The sequence below is a fragment of the Mobula hypostoma genome, chromosome 16, assembly GCF_963921235.1.
Source record: "Mobula hypostoma chromosome 16, sMobHyp1.1, whole genome shotgun sequence".
NCBI classification, from domain to species: Eukaryota; Metazoa; Chordata; class Chondrichthyes; order Myliobatiformes; family Myliobatidae; genus Mobula; species Mobula hypostoma.
In genome coordinates this window covers 21,894,388-21,908,419 of record NC_086112.1, presented here as the reverse complement: position 1 = coordinate 21,908,419, position 14,032 = coordinate 21,894,388, and the positions used below count along the sequence as shown (strand labels likewise).

General features: G+C 38.3%; 1 protein-coding gene and 1 long non-coding RNA gene across 5 annotated transcripts in view; one reads left to right on the top strand and one right to left on the bottom strand.

Moving 5' to 3' along the window:
- fbxl17 (F-box and leucine-rich repeat protein 17) overlaps nucleotides 1–14,032 on the top strand; it is a 694,756-nt gene that overhangs the window by 275,012 nt on the left and 405,712 nt on the right. The window contains exon 8 of one of the 4 annotated variants that reach the window (XM_063068626.1): nucleotides 391–498. The exons of the other annotated variants lie outside the window; for them this stretch is intronic. Coding sequence (XP_062924696.1) covers nucleotides 391–403 — 13 coding nt within the window. The 3' untranslated portion in view covers nucleotides 404–498. Of the gene's footprint in view, nucleotides 1–390; nucleotides 499–14,032 lie in introns of those variants that run through there. 4 annotated transcript variants of the gene reach the window in all.
- On the bottom strand, nucleotides 5,883–12,499 carry LOC134357269 (uncharacterized). Its single transcript, XR_010020584.1, has 3 exons — nucleotides 11,748–12,499; nucleotides 8,716–8,757; nucleotides 5,883–6,323 (listed from the first exon to the last, which is right to left on the bottom strand). It is a non-coding gene; the product is annotated as an uncharacterized LOC134357269 (long non-coding RNA).

The window sequence follows — 14,032 nt, the reverse complement described above, 5'->3', positions numbered from 1 at the left end:
ATACCTCAATTTTCTGAAACATTGATCATGAGCACATGAAGGACAACTATTCCATGGTTTCCCGTTTACACTACATGCTGAAATTACAAGAATATCCTCTTGAAAGAGCAAAGTTAAATGGAATTCTTTCTTGACATTGAGACAGAAATAGGACATAATGTTTTTGTTTTAACATAAACAACATTTTAACAGCTTGACATTCTTGTAATTGTGAAGAAGCTATTATTTGCATTAAATTGAACAAAATTGTTTTTGTTATTCCTACAATAAACCTCAAATAGCCAGCTGGGCAGAGATAACTTTATAACTGAAAATCTTTTGTGCTTGTCTCTTTCTTTAGCTTTATTCTGTGTGATCATGTTTTTTTTTCTGACCTGTTACTCTTAAAAGGTATGCAAAATAATGCAGAGCAATGCACCCATTTCTGGAACTACTTTCGAACGAAAGAATGATGAAATCATCAATGGCTTCTTCAGTACTTCCACATCATTCCTTGTGAGTGATGGTTGTTGGTAACTTCAGAGATCTGTAGAAAGCCAGCTTCTGCCATAATCTCTGCCATAATCTGCACAAGCACAGGGCTGTGTGCTTAGTCCCCTGCTCTACTTGCTTTATACTTAAGATTGTGAGGTTAAGCACACCTCCAATGCCATATTTAAGTTTGCTGACAACACCACTGTCATTGGTCGAATAAAGGTGATGACAAATCAGCATATAGGAGGGAGATTGAAAATCTGGTTTGTAAACACAAAATACTTTGCAGATGCTGGGGTCAAAGCGACATGCACAACACGCTGGAGGAACTCAGCAGGTCGGGCAGCATCTGTGGAAACGACCAGTCAACGTTTCAGGCCGAGACCCTTTGTCAGGAATGAAGAGGGAGGGGGCAGGGGCCCTATAAAGAAGGTGGGGGGAGGATGGGGAGGAGAAGGTAGACTGGTACCAAATCTGGCTGAGTGGTGCCACGACGACAACATCTCACTCAATATCAGCAAGACCAAAGAGATGATTATTGACTTCAGGAGGAGAAAACTAGAGGTCCATAAGCCAATCCATGAGGTAAAGAGGGTCAGCAAATTTAAATTCCTCAGTGGTATCAGTTCAGATGATCCCTCCTGGGCCCAGCATATCAATGCAATTACAAAGAAAGCAAAGCACCACCTTTCCTTCCTTAGGAATGTGATGGAGAAGTGTGATGGAGACTATATTGACTGGTTGCGTCAAAACCTGCAATGGAAACGCCTACAAAAAATAGTTGATATAGCCCAGACCATCATAGGAAAACCCCTATCACAAACAAGAGAAAATCTGCAGATGCTGGAAATCTGAGCAATGCACACAAAATGCTGAAGGAACTCAGCTGGCCAGGCAACATCTAGGAAAAGAGTACAGTCAATGTCTCATCCCAAAATGCGGACTGTACTCTTTTCCTAGATGCTGCCTGGCCTGCTGAGTTCCTCCAGCATTTTGTGTGTGTCGACAGCTAAAGCTTTCCTCACCATTGAGCGCACCTACATGGAGCGTTGTCGCAGGACAGCTGCATCCATTATCAAGGTCTCCCAGCACCTAGGCCATGCTTGCTTCTCACTACTGCGATCAGGAAGAAGGTACAGGAGGCGCAGGATTCACACCACCAGGTTCAGGACAAGTTATTACCCTCATGAACCAGTGGGTGAATTCACTCAACCACTCACCCCATTGTTAAACTGTTCCCACTACCAGTAGCCTCACTTCATCACATTTTCTCGATATTTTTGCTTATTTATTTAGTCTTTCATTGATTCTATTATGGATCCTGGACTTACTGTATACGCCTGCAAGAAAACGAATGTCGGGGTTATATATGGTGACATATATGTACTTTGATAATAATAAATTTACTTTGAAAACATCAACCCTTTGTATAATTGTATCCATAGTTAGTTTCAACAACAAACCTGGAAGCAATTGATAGTTTAATTGACTGGTTGGGTCGAAATGGTGGGTGGATGGATGATATGAATAGTGACAATTGTAAATTGAAATACACTCAGTGGCCACTTTATTAGGTGTACCAGTACACCTGTCCATTAATACAAATGTCTGATTAGCCAAGGATGTGGCAGTAATTCAATGCATAAAAGCATTCAGACATTGGCAAGAAGTTCAGTTGTTGCTCAGACTAAACATCAAAATGAGGAAGAAATGTGATCTAAGTGACTTTGACTGTGGGATGATTGTTGATGATTTGAGTGATCTGATCTAGCATTTTTGCACACAGTAATTTCTGGAATTTACAGAGAATGGTGAGAAAAATGAGAGTCATTCAGGGAGTGGCAGTAATCTGGGCAACAATGCCTTGTAAATGAGAGAGGTCAGCGAAGAATGGCCAGACTAGTGCAAACTGACAGAATTGGCAGGTACTCAAATAACCATGCATTACAACATTAGTGTGCAGAAGAGCATCTCTAAACTCACAACATATCAAACCTTGAAGTGGATGGAGTGCAACAGCAGAAGACATGAACATACACTCAGTAGCCACTTCATTAAGTACAGGAGCTAGCTAATAAAGTGACCACTGAATGTACTGTATATACTTATGGATCATTTGTTATATTGGAACTAATATAGTTCCTGTAGTTCCACTAACTGAGCTGAAATTTGCATCCATATTTATTGCAGTGAACCAAGAATATTGTTTTCAGTTTAAAAATTTTGGAGGGAAGATTAAAGATTTAAGAGATCATAATGTACTGAAGTGCACTTCTTCTTTCAGCCATTTTCAATGACAGGCAGAAATTGGTCATTTTTAGAAAGCTTTGTATGATTTTAGCTGAGATTTTTACAAGTGCAGATGAAAAGTACCAGCAATCTAATTATATTTTGATTCACGGGAGAAAAACCTTCTCCATGTTACGCATTCTAGCAGAATATCGCAGTATTTCTTTTGTGATATATCTCTTTAGCAGTAACTGAATTAGATTATTTATTTGACTGCTGATATATATTGCAAGGAAACTTTCAGAGCCACAGAAATGGTAGTTATAAAGTGCTTTGCATGCTATGACACTTGTTTACAAAATTCATTCCCATCTAGCACTTCATGGCTTCAGACAGGATTGGATAGGAATTGTTGTCTATTTATTGCATCCAACTTCAGGAGGAGAATAAAACAACTAGTTGAATAGTTGTGTCAATTGTGGCAAGAGGAATTCGAGATTGGGATATGTAGATAACACTGTACACTAGTTGATGAAAGGAAAATAATCTACTGCAAGGTATAATGGAATTAAAAAAGCAGAAGATGTTATGAGTCTCTGAAACTGACATACGATCAACCTTCAGGGAGGTGAACCCACAAAAAACATCCAGCCCAGACGGGGTACCTGGCTAAGTACTAAAGACCTGTGCAGGTCAATTGGCTGTAGTGTTCACTTAGGTCTTTAACCTCTCGCTTCAGCAATCTGAGATACCCACCTGCTTCAAACAGTCTTCAATTATATCCGGTCCGAAGAAGAACATGGTGACCTACCTCAGTGACTTTTCATCAAGTAACAGTTACATCCACAGTGCTGAAATTATTTGAGGTTGGTGATGAAACTCCGGCTTGAGAAATGACTTGGATCTGCTCCAATTTGCCTATTGGAACAACAGATCCACAGCAGATGTCATCTCATTGTCCCTTCACTTAATCCTGGAGCATCTGGACAGCAAAGATGCAAACATCAGGATGTTCTTTAAAGAGTACAGCTCAGCATTCAATACCATCATCCCCTCAAAACTAATTAGTGAGCTCAGAAACCTTGGCCTCAATACCTCTTGTGCAATTGGATCTTCGATTTCCCCACTTGCAGTCCTCACTCAATTTGGATTGGCAACACATCTCCTCCATGATCTCCATCAGCACAGGTACACCACAAGGCTGTGAGCTTAGCCCACTGCTCTACTCACTTTACACTTGAGTCTAAGCATTGCTCCATGCCATATTCAAGTTTGCTGACAACAGTACTGTCGTAGGCTGAATCAAAGGAGGTGATAAATCAACACTTAGCTGGGAACTGTGTGGTGTCATAACAACAACCTCTTACTCTATGTCAGCAAGACCAAGAAGATGATTATTGACTTCAGAAGAAGGAAACCAGAGATCCATGACCCAATTCTCACTGGGGGATTGGAGGTGGAGAGGGTCAGCAACTTTAAATTCCTCAATGTTATTATTTCAGAGGACCTGTCCTGAGCCCGGTACATAAGTGCAATTAGGAAGAAAGCACGGCACCCCCTCTACTTCCTTAGGAGTTTGCGAAGATTCAGTATGACATCTAAAACTTTGACAAACTTCTTTAGATCTGTAATGGAGAGTATACTGACTGCATCACAGCCTGAATCACCAATACCCTCGAATGGAAAATCCTAGAAAATGTAGTGGATATGGCCGAGTCTATCATGGGTAAAGCTCTTTCCATCATTGAGCATATCTACATAAATTGCTGTCACAGGAAAGCAGCATTCATGATTAGGAACCCGCAGCACCCAGGACATACTCTCTTCTCACTGCTGCCATCAAGAGGAAGGGTACAGGAGCCTCAGGATGCACACCACCAGGTTCAGGAACTATTATTATTCCTGAACCATCAGGGTCTTGAACCAAAGGGGGTAATTTCACACAACTGCACTTGCCCAATCATTGAAATGTTCACTCAACCTAAGGATTCACTTTCAAGGACTCTTCATCTCATATTCTCAATATTTTTGCTAATATATTTTTATTACATTATTATTTATTTCTTTTTGTATTTGCACATTTTGTTGTCTTTTGCACACTGGTTGAATGCTTGAGTTAGTGCAGTTTTTCATTGATTCTGTTATGGTTATTCCATGGAGTCATGGAGTATGCCTGCAAGAAAGTGAATCTCAGGGTTGTCTATGGTGATATACACACACTACACTACATCACACACACACACACACACACACACACACACACACACACATACATAAATAAATATACACGCATACACACACACACTCTCACATACTTTGATAATAAATTTACTTTTGAACTTTAAAGTACACAAAGCTGATACCCTGGAAAATTTCTTTTGCTTTTTCCCATTACCCTGAAAACATCCAGGGTAATTGAAAAAAAAACTTATCAACAAGACCTATTACAGTAATATCAATCAACACTGATAATTAATGACAGATTGAATACATATCATGTCCTTTAGTGGTTTAAATATCCTCTATTTGAATTCATCAATTATACCCTTGCAGACACTCTCCAGCAGCAATTCTGGAACATGAAAAACCTGCATAATGCTTACTGTTTCCATTATGGATAGAGCAATTTGTTTTTCATTATCAGCATTTTCTGGCAGCAATTGATTGGTTTATATTACTCAAACATATTTGATAGAAATACATTACATTACAAAATTTGTAGCCATACTGGGGCAAATGCAAACTTTTTATGAGCATAGTATTTGTTTGTCAGAATGCTCTCATTTCTAAATGCTTTCATAAGACAATCATATTTCCAAGTAATGTACATTCAAGGACCAGAGAATGGTTATGCCAGAACATAAGTGGCTTTACATTTGGAATGTCACATCATACATGAGTTTAAGAGGTGTGACAGGACACTACTGCTGTAAATAATTTCACATGGGAATTCAATTCATAAGATTATCTGGAATAGCAAAGGTACATACTGCAAGTTTTCCTCTTTCTGCCAACTGTTCAAATATATGGAATAGGAGTTGTCATTCCTTTGAAGACCATTAAATCACTTTTTTTTATTTACTGCACTCACCATTGTAAACATTACCCGTATGTGTACTAAATATACTAAGTGTGCAGATGTGCACAGTTAACAGCACAAATCCATTGTGGTCATTTATGTGGCTTTTATTATTACTCTGTAGTGACAGAGTAAGTTTCCAGTTTTCATTTGAAATTGGGATATTTAACAATTTTCAAAAACATACCTGCCGTTCTACAGGATTCTAGTATTTTAATCTAAAACAATTATAAACATAGAATTAAACTGGATTTTTTTGAATGTATATTACCACTTCTAAATCTATTGATTTTATTATACACTCCTCTTTGAGGTGAATTGACGTGTGAACTTATTGAGTTTACATCACTGAATATTTTGACAAACTTTTCTACAATAATTCGTTGTAACACTGTTGTTGTGTGAATGCGGTCACTGGAGAAAAGTACTGGTAGCTATGAAGCAGCCTCTTTGTTCAGCAAAACAACATTCGGCAGGCATCACCTTGAGGCACTTTTGGTGGAAAGGTCTGGCTGGCCCACGTTACTTGATATTTTATGTGCTAAACAAAAAAGGACAATTCCATATGTATAATGCATCCCAAATGGTTTCTTTGACAATACACATAAACTTCATAACTTCTGATTCACACCCACACCATAGAGATCTAAATGAATTTTAATCAGCATTGTCTGGCCTGTAATTCAAGGCTGTTCGGAACCTATTGTTCAGAGCTGCATTTTAAATTAAATCTGCAGTCTGTGTTCAGATTCTAAGGTTGGGGGCTGAAGTTATTTGCTAGATGTGCTGAACCCTGAAATCGCTCTAACAAACACAGTTTCATATTTTGACGTTATCAAGACCTACTGGTCAGTACGTTTCTTTTATCTTCCTTGGAATGTATAACTTTTTAATCATGTAATTTACCTTGTAAGTTCATGATCAAGCTAAGTCGTAATTACAGTAGATACATCTTAGGCAGTTCAGTACGGTAGAATATTTCAATACTGCCAGGGAAAATCCATTACTGTTCAAGATGCTCGTTATTGATATTGAGAGGGGAGGCAAAATAGATTTAAGAAAGTTTATTTCAAAGCTAAATATTGTTTAGATTGAAAGTAAAAATAGTATGAAGTTTAATCATGATGGAATTATATTATGCAAAGTAATTGGAATATCTACATATTACTTCTGAGCTCTAGTAGCTGAGAAATAGACATACGAAGGAAGGAATCAGAATCCAGGTGATTCCGAATTGGAAATATTATAGTGCTGAGTTTCCGAACATAGACGCGAACCTGAGGATTTTGCAGGTTATTTTGACTTTAAAAGCAAAGCATAATCCATGGTACTAAGACCATGAAAGCAGTAATGAAAAGAGAAACCATTAGATAAACAAACAAAAAAAAGCACACTGAGATCAGGAATGAAGAAAGTACCTGAAAAGGAATAACATTAAAAAGAAAACATGGAAGAGAACAACACACACAAAATGCTGGAGGAACTCAGCAAGTCCAGCAGTATCTGTGGAAGGGAATAAACAGTTGGCAATTTGGGCCCGGAGCCTTCATAAGGATAGATGCTCACCTGCAGAATCTCTTATGGTTATAATTTGGAAGAGGGACTTTGAAGGAAAACAGCGAAGTTCTCATAGAAACAAAGAAAAATTGGGAGAGAGGTCGGACTCCTGTCAGATTCAGTGATCTTTAGGCTTTGTCAATTCCCCAATCATCTCCCAGCTTTTGGCACCATTCCCACTCTATCCTTACCCCTTTGCCTATCACCCCTCCCCCAACCTGGACCCATCCACCTATCACCTGCCAGCTCTTGTTCCATTCCTTCCCTTCACCTTTTTGTACTGGCTATCTTCCCTTTATTAGTGCTGATGAAGGGTGAAGGATGATGACAATCCAAAGCATCGAGTGTCTATTTTCCTCCATAAATGCTGCCTGACCCCCTGAGTTCCTCTAGCATCTCATGTTTTGCCCCGATTCTAGCATTTGCAGTCTCTAGAGTCTTTATTATCTGAGGAATTGTGAATGGCATTGAATATGGCATTGAATGGCCATAGGATATACAGGTAACATCCTGATATTGAGTTCCATTAGCATGATCACATGTTAATTTGTTGTTATCAGTTAAAACATGGTTATCATGCTCATTGGAATACAATATAAAAAATGCCATATCTCATTTAGAAACACATATGAAAAATGTCAGTGTTCAGAAATAATCAAATTACTTTTTATCACATAATTTTATCAAAATTCATTTGTTCATTATATGGTGTGTTGTATGATGTTCTTGACTGTTCTTGGCAATTTTTTCTACAGAAGTGGTTGCTATTGTCTGCTTCCTGGCAGTCTCTTTACAAGACAGGTGACCCCAGCCATTATCAATGCTCTTCAAAGTTTGTCTGCCTGGCATCAGTTGTTGCATAACCAAGACGTGATATGTTCATATGACCTCCACCACCTGCTCCCATGGCTTCACATGACTCTGATTGGGTGGGTGGGTTAAGTAGATGCTACACCTTCCCCAAGGGTGACCTACAGGCTAACGGAGGGTGGGAGCACCTTACATCTCCTTTGGTAGAGATGTATCTCTACCTCGTCACCCAATATCATGATTAAACTTCATTTTTTTAATTTTTAAGTTAAGCAGAGTATTGGCAGATGGAACTTAATCTGAGCAACACATACAAAACGCTGGAGGAACTCAGCTGGTCAGTTAGCATCTCTGGAGGGAAATGAATAGTCGACTTTTTGGGCTGAGACCCTTCATCAGAACCTGACAGACTATTACAACTATATGAAACTTCAGTTAAGCCATTTTAGTATTGTGTGCAGTTCTGGTCACCATGATGCAGGCAGGATGTGAAGGCTTTGAAGAGAGTGAAGAAGAGCTACATCAGAGTATTGGCTGGATTGAACAATATTAGTTATTAAGATTACCTTTGATTGTTTTCTCCAGCGGTTTGGAGGCTGAGGAATGATCTGAAAAAAAAAGCGTATAAAATTATGAGAAGCAGAGAGAGGAGCGATAGCATCTTTTCCCAAAATGCAAATTGTCAAATACTAAAGAATATGCATTTAAGGTGGGGAGCAGGCATGAGGACAAGCTTGAAGGAAATGTGTGAGGAAAGTTGCTGACACAAAGAGTGGAGGGTAACTGGAAAATGCTGGAAGCAGATACAACAGCAACATTTAAGACACATTTAGACATACATGATCAGGCAGAGAAGCAGCAGGATATAGATCATATGCAGGCCGATGGGATGAGATAGATTGGCATCATGTTCATGGCAGACATAGTGACCCAAAAGGCCTGTTCTTTGGTTGTATAGTTTTGTATTCTATGTCTAAGCAGGGCTAAAGAGCTAAGTGACCTACCCTTCCTCCTATTTTCTCTTCCTCTTCCTGGTTCCCAGTCTGCAGGTGATTTTTTTCCCCGTTTATCTAATTTTAAAAAATTTATTCCTGTTTTCTTGATCTTAATCCCATTGATCGTGCTTTTGCTTTCAAAGTCATCACATCTTGAAAACGTCTCATATTCCCTCTTACTGTATATTTGAGAAATCTGTGTTGTAACCACTTAGATTCCATTAACTTCCTTAATGTGCTATTTCTTAGTTACTAGAGCGCAGAAGTAATAGAACATAGAAGACAGAACATCAAACAGTACACCACAGGATCAGGCCCTTCGGCCCACTATGGTATTCCGAACCAATTAAATAGTAATCTAACGGACAACTAAACTAATCCCCTCTGTCTACATAATGTCCATATCCTTCAATTTTCCTAATAATTGTCTGCCTATTTGAATGTCCCTTAAAAGTCTCCAAAGATCTGTCTCCACCACAACCCCAAGAAGTGCATTCCAAGCACCCACCACTCCACAAACTTGCTCCTCACATCTCTTTTGAAATTACCTCCCTCAACTTAAATGCATGCCCTCTAGTATTAGACATTTCAACTCTGAGAAAAAGATACTGTGTCTACCCAGCTATGCCTCTGATAAACCTTACAAACGTCTATCATATCCCCCCACAGACTTTGTCACTTCAGAGAAAACAGCTCAAGTTTGTTCAGTCTCTCATTATAAGTCTCCTTTTGCACGCTCTCCAAAGTCACCTATCTTCTTATAATGAGGCAACTAGAACTGTATGCAGTACTTCAGATGTGGGATAACTAGAGTTTTGTAAGCTGCAACATAACTTCCTTATATGAAGACATTCTTTAGAAATCTTAAATAGGCTTTCATGGAACAATTAATGGAATAGTAACCAAGTGCAAAGAATGCATTTTGTTCAAATCGCTTTGATGTTGTATTCTAAAAAAGATTCTTGGGATTATTTTTGAACACGGTTTTTGAAAGAAGTGACAGAATTGTCCTTAGACCAGTATAGTATGGTTGTTAATTTGGATTGTCTTGGAAGAACTTGAATGGAAGCAGGAGGAAACCTATCACTTAAGACTACCCAAGGCTCATACTACCTGAAATCGTAGGCAGATAATGTGGGCTTAGAAATCTGAATTGTCAGAATTGAAGAGTACTTTTTCAAGCTTGGCAAGCTCCAAAACAGGATGTTCAAGTATCAAGGTTTCAGGTTTACTGTGAAGTTTATTATCATTAACATTACAAATTTCATTTTGAGAATAGGGCACACTATAAGAAGTTTTAAATAAAGGTATTTTGCCAAGGTGAGCATTTGTATGGAAACATCTAGAGGGCTTTTAAACAATAACCACATTTGCGAGTCTGGGGTTAAGTGTTGACCACATTGTGTAAGGATAACACTTCTTCCTCTGAAGGGCATTAGAGAAATAAATGAGAATTTATACCAATATGGTGGTTTTGTGCCATTGCTGCTAATGAGATTTTCATTCCAGATTAATAAATGATTTTAAAACCCATTGCTACTGTGTGGGTTTTGAATTTAGGTCTCTAGACTATTAGTCTAGTCCTTCGAATAACTCACGCAAAGATTTGGACTAATTTAGTTGCTGTGCCATATGCACTATGGTAGTCAATGGCAATTACAAAACCTCATAATAAAAATCCATCAGAATTCTTGCTTGGTCTTTCTAGTATAGAGGCAGAATGCTTTTGGTTAATATAGCATGTTCCTTCCACCTTTCTTTTCAGCCACCACTGCTGCACCCACTCCACCACTTCTCCTTACTGCCATGCACAGAGTGCTTTATTTTTAGATTTTAAATAGATTGGCAGTGAATTACACTTAATAAAAAATATTCCACTCCTTTGAGCATCTTCTACTGGTGTATAACCTTGGGTGATGTTCATTCACAAGGGTAAATGACTAGTAAAGGTCAGTTCTGTGTGGTGAAAATAGATGATTATCTGGTAACTTCATCAGCTAAACGTATCTGCTTAGTAAGTTGAAATGCAGATTTGGAAGCGGATGTGTCGGTTGTTATTTGAATATTTTCATTGACAAATGTTTATGCATTGCCAGATTCCCACTATTTACAGGTTGACAATAGTAGGAAAGGTATGATAATTTTCAGTGGGCTTCTGGATACTGACATCTGTCAGATATTTTTAAGTGAAAACAAATAACCTTTGGATACTATTGAATCTTCATTTCCACTTTCTCCTCCTGCGAGTTTCAGGTGTCACGTGTCCAGCAACAATGGATATAAATTGAGTCAGGTTATATAAACAAACAACGATATTTATTAACCTCTACTCAAAATATAGAAAAGTAAACAAACTAGCTTAACCGGAAGTTAACTATTATGCGGCTATCTCAAATAAACAGTCAAACTTAGAAATAGTTCTTAACGAGTTCTCATTCAAGCACAGTCTTAAAGTAGTAAGTTGAAAAGTCCAAGAGATTTTTTACAGTCTTTAAGGAGAGACTTTACCGCAGCAACAATTCCTCTGTAGAAAATGACAAATCTCCCAATCACAGTTGAGCGATGCCTTGTTGAAGCAATCACGAAGGAATAAAGGAACTGACCTTTCGGCTGGAGGGTGGACACTGCACAAACCATCCTGATCTTGCAGGGGTTTAACTCAAACGTGCCTGCACAATTTCCTGGACGATTCAGATTCCAAACAGTCAATCACTTCCAAAACACCGAACGTCATTAACTTTACTGGATCATTTGTTCCCGTAGTTTGGTAAGGTCTTCACTCTCCAATACTAGACTGTAAAGGAAAACAAAGATGCAACAAACAAAAATTGGCAGCGATTGGCGAAACTGCTGGCAACAATGTGTTTGCACCTTAAAATAGAAAGTAAAACTGTGTCACACTTTGACGGGCATCCTTAAATACCGTAGGGAACATGCCATCACGTGACATAACATCACCCCAACAGTCATGAGACAATTACATCATTCCACTCACAAGACCATTACATCATCCCACTGTCCCGTGATCAAACTGTGAGCATGTAACTCAGGTTAATAAAAGAACCGTTATTGTGAGCTGCTACCAATGACAATTGAAAGGGATTGCTATTTGTTTCTTGGGGTAGAGACTTGGAGGCTGGAACCATCAGTAATGAATGAATTATATAGATCAATGGCAGTTAAACATGCATGCATGTACAGATAATACTTGTTAATGCAAAAATCTATCAGTACCTAGACTTCAGTCAGAAATGGAACATGGAGTAGATAATACATGAAATGAAAGGCCTGAATTAGGTTTATGTTTGCTGAAATACTGGCTGCTTGGAAAACCTTCAGGGCCCTCCAAAGACACTGATATAAATGGTGCCGTGTAAGTTTTTTTTTAACTTTATGATGAGCATTGTGCTGGAAGAATGTGTAATATTGTGTACACTTTAATTACTGCCACTAATCAAACCTACATTACTCAAAGCAATAGCCGATGATACAATTGATGTAATCAGTTTCCACAGATGTCCGTTGCCCAGTAAGTAATCTCAGCTTGTTTTAAAACATTTGGAAAACACAATAATGTGAAGACTGGATATTAGAAAATCCTTTCCATGTTTGAGTAATTCATTAAAAGAGTGTAGATCTGTGATACTCTTTATTTTGAAATCCCATTTTCATCTAGGTGACAAAATAAATAATTGATGAAGGAATTGCTTGTTTAGAGTTATGGGTGTAAGTTCCATGGAAGGGCCCTATGTGATTAAAAAAAAATTAGTTAGTTTGTCATTCCCTGTATACCAGTGGACCTGATCCTCCTAAAATTAGCTATAATTTTTTTAAAATAGGCAACAGATGCTGGCATGATGGATCTCACAGCATACTTGTGTGTGTAAAATATGAAGGAAAGATTTAGTACACTATATAAATGTAACCCTATTTGCTTTTTACAAATTGTAAGTGCAGAAAATAACCATTCAGATCTTCAAGCTTGCTTGACCATTCAAAATATCATGGAGTCTTTTGTCTGCTATGTTTCTGTCAATTTATTTATTATTTACATTTATGTTTTGCTCATTTTAGGCCATACAAACATAAGACATAGGAGCAGAATTAGGCTATTTGGTCCATTGAATCTACTCCATATTTGATAATGCTGATTTATTTTCCCCATCAGACCCATTCTCCTGCATTTTCCCATCACCTTTGATGTTCTTATTTATTAAGTACCTCTTACCCTCCAAGATTTTCTTATTTATTAAGTACCTGTCAACCTCCAATTTAAATATACCCAATGTCATGGCCTCGACAGCGTCTGTGGCAATGAATTCCACAGATGCATTACCCTCTGGCTGAAGAAATTCTTCCTACTATAAAGGGAAGTACCTTTATTCTGAGGGTTTGCCGTCTGGTCCTAGACTGCCCCACTACTGGAAACATCCTCCATATGTCCATTCTATCTTGCCTTTCAATTTTTGGTAGCATTTCAATGAGATTCCCCTCATTCTTCTAAACTCCAGTGAGTACAGATCCAGAACCATCAAATGCTTCAAATACATAAACTCTTTTATTCCAGGGATCCTTCTCATAAACTTCTGCTGGACCCTGTCCAATGTCAGCACATCCTTTCTTAGATATGGGGCCCAAAACTGCTAACAGTGCATAAAATGTGGTCTGACCAATGTTTTACAAAGCCTCAGCCTTACGACCTTGCTTTTATATTCTAGTGTCCTGAAATGAATGCTAACATTGCGTTAGCATGTATTACTACTGACCCAACCAGCATGTTAACCATTAGAGAATCCTGCACTAGGACTCACAAGACACTTTGCACCTTCAATTTATGAATCTTCTCCCCATTTAGAAAATAGTTTGTCTTTATTCCTTCCATCAAAGT